At 48.3% G+C, this 10911-nt stretch overlaps 1 protein-coding gene across 1 annotated transcript; it reads right to left on the reverse strand.

Annotated features, from left to right (window-relative positions):
• RETSAT (retinol saturase) lies at positions 1-10855 on the reverse strand. Its single transcript, XM_039852504.1, is given in 12 exon segments — positions 1-1241; positions 1502-1661; positions 1874-2040; positions 2120-2218; positions 2515-2664; positions 4506-4625; positions 6401-6598; positions 6847-6900; positions 7010-7211; positions 7716-7957; positions 8301-8483; positions 10654-10855. Coding segments are annotated over 12 exon segments (1884 nt in total). The 5' UTR covers positions 10823-10855; the 3' UTR covers positions 1-1101.
• Positions 10856-10911: the final 56 nt, after the last annotated feature.

Here is a 10911-nt window from a genome sequence, read left to right on the forward strand (position 1 = left end):
TAAGTGAAAGGTCATTTTATTTTTTATTTTTAATCTTTAGCCTTCATTCACCTTCCCAGCCAATCTCCATCTATGTACCAGTAAACTGGAAATGCCATTCCCAGGCTTTATACATTCCGTAGCTGTGTGGTGGACATGACTGATTTCTAGCCCCACTCCTCTTCCCCACTGGGCAGCCCATGTTCTAGGTTTAGGAGGTAGCAGGATCCTTTGTTATTATTCATTCAGTTACCTCTTGGCACCTGTCCTCTGCTCTACCCTTGGCCTGGAATGCTCTTGCAGCCTGCTTCAACCCCAGTGAAGTCATTTTTCCAGTCTTGTACCTGACTACTAATATCACCCTTTGCTGTTTATCTTTGAAAGATAAGCTTTGAGGCTCAGGTACTGAGCTCCATGAGGGTATCTCTGTACTGCCATTTTGAGAACCCAGTGTCTCCCCAGTCAGGAAGGCCAACCCAGGGCCTGTCTGCATATGAACTAGATATTCTAACATATACTATGCTAACTACTATATCTTGTAATTATCCCAGCCCCCACCACCACATTGAACCTTTCACAAGCATTTCTCCACCTTCTGCAAGAGCCACTGGAACCAGCAGAAACAGGATCTGGAGACCTTTGAACCTATACAGATACAATCAGCACCACACCCATGTTTTGCACCGTTTAATCTCATTAGCACCCTTTTTCCTCAACAGTGTACAACTGCAGGACAGCACTACGAGTGGATGACCAACACTTTCAAGAGTTCTGACCAAAAGAATATTCGGTTTGATTGTTCAGAGTTAGGAAGTATGAGCATGGGACGTAGAGCACTGCTTGATTAGACATTAAGGCTATCCAAATCAGTAGCCCACACTGGGCCTTTTAGAAAGGCTAGCATGTTATATAAGGTATGAAAGATCATCCCTTGCCCCAGATGGAAGAGCTTCAGTTAAAGAACTGTGATCTATATTAGATGTGTGTCAGACCTCCATGCAGAAATCAAAAACAAATGAGAGTGCTATATGTGAGCAGAAACTAAAGCTGAAAGACATGATGGCTAAGTCAGGGGCTTTGTCGTAGCACTGGCTGAATTCCTCTGACTCATTCCTGACCGAATTAATTCTTCTTCTTCTGTGCCCGGATCCTTGAATGAAGCTTCTTAAGGTCTAAGTACAAGTTCCGCTTCAGGACAGCACTGCTGCACAGCAGAGCCCCTTGCAGGGCCCCTATCAACCCACAGGTGGAGATATCCTGGCCTAGGAGGTAAGAGCAGAGGCCCGTGAGCAGCCCCCCAAGTGGGGAAGAGGGCAAGGCAAGGGCTCTCATGTTTATCCCTCCATGCTAGGGCCACCCTGAGATGGCTTCAGATCAGGCCCAGGATCCACAACCTGCCAAGGCAGCCCAGCTAAGGGTGTGGGAGGCTGCAGGGGACAGCAGAACCCGAGGATATGAACTGAAGACTATGGCTGATGGGGAGGTCTAGGGTCTCAGGTCATGGCAAAACAGGGCAGTATACCTGTCAGGTAGAGGTTGGGAATGGGGCTTTGGGCCCTGAGGGAGGCCATCACATGAGGATGCAGGCGGCCCAGGTCATGATTAGCCCCATAACAGGCACCCCGGGGAGCAGCCAGATAGAACTGATTGGTCAGCGGGGATCCTCCAGTCACACTCTCCACCTAAGGAGGAAAAAAGGCAGCCATAGGGTGGGACTGAGACTTTGTGAGACCCTCATCTTTTCCTCTTCTGTTCTCCTTGAATGAGCTGATGCCTGTGTGGGCTCTCTGCCTTCTCTGGGGCTCAGTTATCTCAGGGTTTTATTCTCCTGCCCCAAAGAAAAGGGAGAAATGGTACCAAGAAGTCTGTCACCACAACCACATGGTCTACCTACCTTTCCTTCTAGCTGTGGGAACAGCTTCATGATAACCAACAAACAGGCTTCAGCAAAAGAGGTTTTGAGGGTCTCATAGTCACTGCTTCGCTTTCCCTTTGGCTCCTCCTGCCACTCCTCAAACCACTCATAAAAGGACGGCATCAACACGACCATGGTGGACCGGTCTAGGGATGCAGAGCCTGGGTCACTGCTGCCCAGTCACTTCCCACCCCAACACCCTCCCCACAGGACTTTAAGCCCCACCTGGGAATCGGTCCTCCCAAGTAGGGTCCTTGGCTGATGGGGAACTAATGAAGAAAAAAGGTATGTGTGCTGCAGCCTTTTCCCTGGGCGTAGAGAAGTTCTAACCTGGGAGTGAAACAAGTGTGACTGCCAGGCCTGAGGCCTCCGTCCTCACAGCCACCACCACCACCCCAAGGACAATTCATCTCCAGGTACACCTGTCTTCCTCCCACCTCATACCCCTAGGCCCCAGAGATGAAGCTGAGGCACAGCCTAGGTGTGAAAAAGCCCTTCCGGGAGTAAATCCTTGCCCACTTCCTTCCATTCTATATCCTGATTGCCCAGTGTCCAGGGAGGAAGCAGAGGCCCTGTGGGCTGTAGCCCACACTGACACTCTCTCCCCGCCACATACACACAAATGTCTTACGCTTTGTCCAGGTCTGTGTCAAAATAAACATAGTAGTTGTTAGACGGCAGCCCCAAGTCCTTCCTGGTACCTCGTAGGCAAATGAAGACAGACACCATGCTCAGGCTGGGCCGTACCATCTTCAACTGCTGCTTCACACCTGCCAGAGAGAGCTGGTGAGGGCTGCTCACTGTGCCAGAGATCACCACTGCCTGTTCATGGTATTGGCAGCCTATCCTCAGCTGTCAGCCTAGTGCCCTGGCCATTTTATGTTATTTCAACATGACTTGGCAGGGGCCTACTCTCCTGTCTTCTGCCTATAAAGGACGCAAGCCCAGACTCTTACTCTTCCACTTCCACTCCCACTCTAAGCACCTTTAGAAGCAGCTGGCACCCAGCCTCCCTGGGTGGACCCACGACACCTGCAGGACAGTCTCAGGCCAACCTGCCTCCATGCTGTGAAGACCAGATGTGAACAGTAGTTTGTTATAAGCCTTGACTTCAGTATTAACTTTAATATAAGCCACCTAATGAATGAATATACATAATTCCTGTGGTAAGCAATGCAGATAAACAAATGCGAACAGCATTGTGGACATTTGGCATTTCAGGATTCAGCTGGAGAGGAGGGAAGAACAGCACTGTGGTGGAAGACAACAGCCATCTGATGTCCCCCGGACCTAAACAGCTGGGCTTCCTCACCTCTCAACAAATCACTCCGGACCAGTTTTCCAGAAATTGCTCGCATTAATTCTTAACCTTTGTTCCATTCCCAGAACCATCTCTAGCACTACTATGCTTGATTCATTTAGCAACTACTTGTTGGGGTCCCAAAATGTGCTGAACCCTCTGCTAGGCGCTGGGGATGCTACAAGGAATCGGATAGATAGGCTACCTGTCTGCTGGAAAAGAGACTTTCCTGAAAGACGATGGCTAACCCCAGAGGCTGCAAAGAAATAAGCGGTATGGGTAGTGTGACCATAGAATCTAACTTCCCAAACAGGCCATTTTCAAGAGCAAAAGGGGGCGTTATAACGCTTACAGTGGGCAAACAGGCCATTTACAGACACCAGCTGTGGGAGCACACCGAGGATGAAAGGGGAACTGAGTTTCCACAGCCATAGCCAGGAGCAGTGGACTGCCCTGGAGCCACAGAAGCACTTTTATCACCTGGGTTCAGCATCCAGCAGTAGTCACGCTGCTGGCAACACCCTCTCTGGGTGGGGTGTGGTGAGCATGGAGAGAACCAGGAGCCCAGGAATGAAACCCCTAGGTCTTCAGAGGCCCCTTAGAACAGCAACTACCTTCTCTGAGCTCCTGCTTTCCCTTTCCCCAACTAGAAGAGACCCAAGAACCATATAACCGGCAGAATATAATCTTGGGTCCCAAACAAGGCACAATTATACCAAGCCCTTCCTCTCCATGCCAGCCTTATCTTCCCTTGCTGATATTGTCAGACCAGTCTTTCCCACTCAAAAAATTTCCTCTCCAAACCATCTCCAGTCACCTCCTCACGGCTCAGCAGTGAGATTTAACAAAGGTGCTCCCATTCCCAAAGGCCAGCAGATATCTGGTTCCCATCTCTGAGAGGCAGAACTATGAAAATCTCTACCCCCAAAAGTGCTGGACACAAAGGACCCCAGCACTGGAGTCTTGGTAAAGCATCATCCCTGAAAAGTTCTCAAGCTGGGATTCCTCTGGGGCAGCACCCAACTCCACACCCAAAGGGGCACTCGGTCCTTCAGCCAGGTGGGGGCTGGTGCCATTAGCCTGTTTTCAGGGCTGAGCTACATAAGAGCAGTGAAAACAGTAACCATACAGTGAAGAAGGGCAAGCTGAACAGGTAACATGGCTGCCTGGAGAGAAGCAGGCCTGGGTGGGACCCTGGGACCTGTCACAGGACAGTCCTCAGGGATCAGAGGTCCTGGCAGAGAGAGAGGTAGAAAGCACCAAAGGCAAAGTCTGTCGGTCAGTCTATTTAGCCCTGCCCCGGTCTTTTACCTGGCAGACAGCGGGCATTCTCTGGCAATAAGTACTGGTAGGTATTGAACAGTCCTGCATCAGAAATCACGATGGGGCAGTAGATGTTCATCTGCTCTTGGCCCTTCTTCACACTGACACCTGCAAGCACAAGAGCTTGGCTGAGGTTCTGTACACTCCAGGAGAAAAAGGCCCATGTTGCGCATAGGTCTCTCCCAGCCTATGCTTTGTTTTTTCAGATCTGAGCATCCGCGCCACTTAGGGCTAGGCAGGCAGGCTCCAGGGAAACTGCAAAGTCAGTTAAACATCCTCAAGCACTCTGAGCGTGTCCCACAATTGCTCTGCACTCACCTTCCCTAGCTCTCTCTCCATCCGGTGTGGGCTACCTTTAGCCAAACCCAAGAGCCTTCACACTAACCTCAACAAAGCTCAAGAGCAGAAGCCCTTCCACTGGAATCGCAGGCCCTTCACTGCTGCCATAATTCTATTTCTGATATATTCTCTTTAAAACCCTCCAATGACACCTCAAGCTCTACAAGATAAACTCCAAAGTCTTCTATCAGCCTTCCATGATTTGGTCCCTGCTACGTGTCCATCTCAACTCTGACCACTCGCTAAACTCTTAGGTACAACCGTATGAAACAGCTGGTTGTCAATCATTTTTGACTAAAAGGTTACTTTCTGATTGTTCAATCTATTATTTTCAGATGCCTAAAAATACTCAGCTCTTTCATACCTCTGTTCCCCTGCCTGGAATAACCTCCCCCAACCTCTGGATGGCTAGCTTCAGACCTTTTATGACCTGGCTCAAGCACCTCTGCCTTCCCTCTGAGGCCTTCCCTGTTCCACCATCCTTTATTTCAACTCCAGTTTTAGTATGTGCCTCTTTGTGGCACTCATTATATTGCCGTGACTTTCCCCATGAGACTGGAAACTTCTTGAGTTAGAGATTAGGACTTATCTCTTTATTTACATCTTTTATTGCTTACCACATAAAAATACAAATAAATATATTCTGAACTGAATTTAATTGAACTGATAAATCCACCTTGCTTCACAGACCCCTTTAGGCTGGAAGGAGAATTTGCTCATGAACATGAGAGAAAATCTCACACTACTGACAGCCACCTCTCTCTTACCACCAGAAGCTTCCTACTCTCTTCTATAAACATGTTCTCAGAGATCACTGATAGCTTTTTGGCAGGGGGAGGGTGCACTGGGCTACCCACTCACCACCTTCTCCTTAAAAGATTTATCTGGTGAATTCACCGTCATACCAGCCCTATTTTCTTCCAGCCTCTCTGTCCCCTTCCCTGATGCTTCTGAAGCACCCATGAGTCATAGATGGCCTGTTTACCAGAGTTCTTCCTTGCATAGACCGTCTCCTCATATAGTTCTTCTACAACGGGATTTTAATTCTCCGTGCAGGTAACAGCAAAGACCTGGGTGCCAAGATAATCAGATTCTAGGCCCCACTCTGCCATTTATAGGTTGAGGCATGATATCCTGCTGGCCTCCACTCTGCCCTAGGGAGTGCCTAGGTTATTTATTCATTCCATCAATCACTGAACAAACATTTATTGAACCTCTATTACATGCTAAAATCTAGACATAAAGATTAAAAAGACACAGCCCCTACACTCAAAGAGGTCATGGATTACTAGATAACTATTCTTATCTACCGAGTAAAAGATTAAATAGTGTTCTCTGGAAACCATGAAACCCTTTATCCTTCCTGCATGCTCTTTACCTCCAGACCAATCGCTCTCCCCCCACTGCTTGGGCAGATTCCAGCCTTTATCCCCAATAAGAAAGTCAATTCTTCTACACTTTCTGCTTTTAGTGCTTTCTTTTCTCTGCATCCCAGGACTTTCCCGCTCCGGCACAGGACCCATGAAGCATGATGCAGGACTCACCACAGGCTTTTCCAGCTGAGTCCAGCAACACACTCTGCACAGTGGCCCTTGTCAAGACAGCACCTCCAGCCCGCTCAATCACAGGAATGGTGTGAAAGGCAATTTCACTGGAACCCCCTCGGGGATAAAAGGCCCCATTCATGTAGTGGGCAACCAGCAGAGCATGCATGGAAAAGGTGGTGTTGCTGGGGGGCACGCCTACAGAAGGAAGGAGAGAAGAAGCAAGAGCAATAGCAGCACCACTCAGAAAGGAATGTGGATTCCTCTCAGAAAATATGGGCTCAGGGCAGGCAGAGGGCCAGTTTCCATGCAAATATGGGGTTCATTACAGATCCTGGGGCCAGTAGGAATATTCTCCCTGCAAACTGCCATGCTGCCAAGACCAGGGAGGACAATGCTGACTGAAAGGAAAAATCATCCAGGGTGTGGATGAAGGGCATTTTTACCAGAGAGTGCAGCAAGTAGGTGGGCAGACTTCTCATTCATAAGCTCCAGAGGGCTTGGGGTTTATATTGCTTCATTTCAGTCAGCCAAGCACATTTGGGAATAAAGACTAAGCCAGGAGGGCAGCACCTCCTCTTCCAGGAGCCACCCAAGGCCAGTACACACCGTATGTGGGGAAGATGTAGCTGAGCACTGCCTGGAGCTCTGGGGAAGCTGGTAGCTGCCGCAAAGCCTCAGCCAGGCTCTGAGTGGATGCACGAAGGAACGGGGAGAAATGTGTGAGCAGCCCACACTTGTTGAGAAAATAAATCACAGGCAACGGGAGGATCTTCAATAAGATGGCATAACTGGATCCCCTGGATACTAACTGAGGAAGACAATGAGCAGAGAAACAGGTTTTATCTCTAGAACTGCTGAGACAGAATCACCATTCCAATAGCCTACACCAGCAGAGGGCTCAGCCACACTTACCCGTGGCTGAAATTGGCTGAATTTGGATTTTTAAAAATCGGTACTTGGTGAATTTTTCCCATTCTACATTCATATGAGTCTTTTTGCTTTCAGTTGCCTGCCCAAATTCTTTTTGAAAAATCCCAATCTGGTGTCAGATGAATTAAAGAAAGAGCGGTGATCCGACCACACAGAAGACAGCCTGGTCAGGGAGGAGAGCATGGTGCCCCTTAGAGGCCAGAGTGACAGTGACAGCTGCTGAGGCCAGGCTCTAGAGGCACAGAGACCAACTAGGGTGGAGGCTGATTTCAGGATAGACATGACTCTTCCTCTCTTCCTGCCTCCCTCACCAGTGGCTCTGCTGATGAGAAGGCCAACCTTGTCAGGAATAAACAGGGGATCCTAAGCATGTCTATGTTACCTTAACCAGCTTTATATACTTGTCAATGGCAGCTTCTTCCCGGGGAAACTTCTCCTTGAGACTCTGAATGTAGGCTTTCTCTCCACTATACATAGGGAACTCCTTTCGGCCACTGGGCTCTTCTAGTACCATGATATCAAAGGGAGAGGACAAGCCAGCCCAGTCCAGCTGCCCTTCAGTGATCTGGTCCATGATAAAACGGCCAAAGCTTCCTTCGTGCATGTGCCCAATATAATGAATTCCTGTTGGGAAGCAGACAAACAAGGTGTCTTAGGGATAAGGGGATTGAGCCCTGGAAAGGTGGACAAGAAAGCAAGGTGAGAGAGCTCTGTTGTCCTGCATGGCTAAATCTATACCCAAAGAAAGCTACCCACTCTTGTTGTAGGGAGGAGTTAGAGCAGAAACCACCAAAGCCCTGCCCAGTTCAGTTCCCAGTGAATATGGCTGTCAGACAAGGAAAGAGGTGCCCAGAAAGAAGACAGGGCCTCCAAAACAACAGAAATGCCCAGTATCCTCCCACAACGGCTATTCCAAGCCTCCTGAAGATAGAGCCATGCTCCCAACCCCTCTCCACATAAACCTTACCTGTGTCAAATTCAAGACCATTTTTCCCAAAGGTATGACAACAGCCTCCCGCCTTGGTATGTTGTTCCAGAACCAGAACTCGCTTGCCGACTTTGGCCAGAATTGCAGCTGCAGCCAGGCCCCCAAAACCACTGCCAATCACCACCACATCCAGCTTCTCCGGCACTCGGCTGGCTGAGAAAGCTGCAGCAGAGGGAAGAGATGGAGGGTGTGCTTCTCAGGTAGGGGCAGAGAAAGAGCAAAGATATGGAAACCAAGGAAAACTTCTCTAGCTTGTACAATGCCAGAAAACTCTAGAGCACAGAGCTCGTTACTAGAATATCTCAAACATTTTACTGGAGAAATGCTCAGGACCAGCCAGGCAGATTAAACAAAATGATTTGGTGTGATCTAAACTGATTTAACCAAAGCTGCTAGTCATTTTTCCTACTTTAGAAGACAGTAGGAATCAGTAAATTATTATAGGAACAAAAACAGAAAGCTGACAACAATACAGGCTGAGAATTCTAAATGCAGACACAGAGCTAGGGAAGTAAGGAAACAAGGAGGAGGGGGCCGGAATGTCATGAGGCAAGCTGCTGCATCATGGAACTGTCCATTCACAAGCCAGTTATCTTTGGAAAATGTGGAGACTGCAGGCACCAGTGGAGCAGCCTGGTGGTACGGTTCTTTAAGATCCTGAAGCAGAGGCTTGAGCTGCTCAAAGGCTGCTACTCTGAGATATCGCAGCACCACCCTCTCACAGCAGGAATGTCTGGAGGCAGGGCTGAGGGAGGCAGCACCTAAACAAGACAAAACTGGACAGTATGAGGTGCCATATGGGCACTTCCAACACAAGGTCTGTTCTTTAAAGATCACTCCCGAAGAACTGGAATTTGGAATTTTTCAAGCTGCAAGAGAACTTAGTAAATTTTTAACTTTTCAAACATTTTTAGAAAGATCTATAATGAGAAATACATTTTATATCATAACCCAGAACATATTTAAGTATATAATAAAAACACTTGAAACAAGTTTCACAATACTTATCAGAATTAGAATTATGTATGGCACACTCTGACATTCTCTCTTCTACTGCACTGAAAATGCTAGTTGCAACCCACTAACTTGATTCTGTGATGCACTAATAGATCATAACGTGGTCTGAAAAAGGTTAAACTAGTCATCTCATTTTTAGGAATGATTTGCTAACGTTATGCAGTAAATTAGCTAAAACTCTGATCTCAGTTCAGAATAATATAATAGTCTTTCCACTTAGAACTATGTAGCAAAGACGTGTCATACACTCTAAAATTTTAAAGTGAGAGGGACTCTATAGAGATCAAACAAGGGATCCAATTTTTTCTTAAAGCAGGACTTTCTTTCAACCCTAGAAGTAATCAAAAATATGTTTTAAAGCTGATAGTGGAGGTACTCTGGTTGACAGAAGAGAGTTCTGAGCCTGAGGGACCCTGCTGAGTCTCTCCCAAAGTTTCAGAACCAGGGTTCAACCACATGAGTTGGAACCATGCATAGCCAGGCAAATCACATAATGGGCGAAATGGAATTTCCTACACAGGTTGGAAGAGATTTCTGTGCAGCAATCCCATGCCCCTGAGCAAATGTGGAAGGATAAATAATCTCTTCTTGTCTATAGCATCTTGTTAATGTAGCCACGATCACATTATTGTAGAAAAATCCCAAACCAGTCCAACTAAACACCAAGCAGTAACTCGGAGAGAAAGGAGAAAGGAGAACTGAAGCTAGTGCTCTGAATATCTGGGCAGTGGGCTCACTTACAACATTGCTTATATACCAGAATTTTTACACAAGCTATTTGGTCAGTTTGAGCTTAAACCCTTACCAACAGCACGAGTTGCTATGTAGCAACACTGGTAAGGCCGGGAGTTGTCACAGGTGTGCCAACAGATACGAACTATTACAGAAAGCCAGAGCGGCTAAGGGTACAAACAGTAACATTTATTGAGCAAAAGGCAAGAAGAACAAGGTGCAAAAGAGCTCTGCAGTGAGCTATTGCATGCAGCACGCACATTTACAGAAGCGGAACAAAAAAGCTGATTAGCTTTCAATGAAAATCCTGAAATTTCCTCTGGCCCTGGCTTTGCCAAGGCCTTGGCACCCGAGGAAGGTGCCTGCGCCCACGGGTCCACTATTCCGCGGCCTGCCCAGGCAAAGGCTCTCGTGGGCGGGGGACACTAAAGCGGAGAGCCTCCACCTGCAGGCAGCCTTCCCAGCACTTTACAAAGAGAAAACTAAGACCCAGGTACGGCAGCGGCTCGCCTTGCCAGAAAGGGAACGCAAACACGGAGGATGTCCTGGCGCAGCTTCGGACCCCACGGTCCCTTCCGCTGACCTTGTTTGAGAACCTTCTTCCGGACATCTTTATCGGTCACCAGGGGCGCGGGTGGTCGTTTGACGTCCTCGGAGAAGGGGTTGGGGGAGCCGCTTGCGAACAGCCCCTGGTAAACTTTGTGGACGACGGCCAGCAGCAGCACGGCCAACAGCACCAGCGTTAGCCACATGGCGCCGGTCCGAGCACTGGGTTCACGGCGTCGCCGCCCAACCTGATAGCCGTGGCTCCGCCCAATTTGTTCGTCCTGCCCAGCCAGGA

Source organism: Pteropus medius, unplaced genomic scaffold (genome assembly GCF_902729225.1).
Source record: "Pteropus medius unplaced genomic scaffold, Ma_sr-lr_union100, whole genome shotgun sequence".
NCBI classification, from domain to species: Eukaryota; Metazoa; Chordata; class Mammalia; order Chiroptera; family Pteropodidae; genus Pteropus; species Pteropus medius.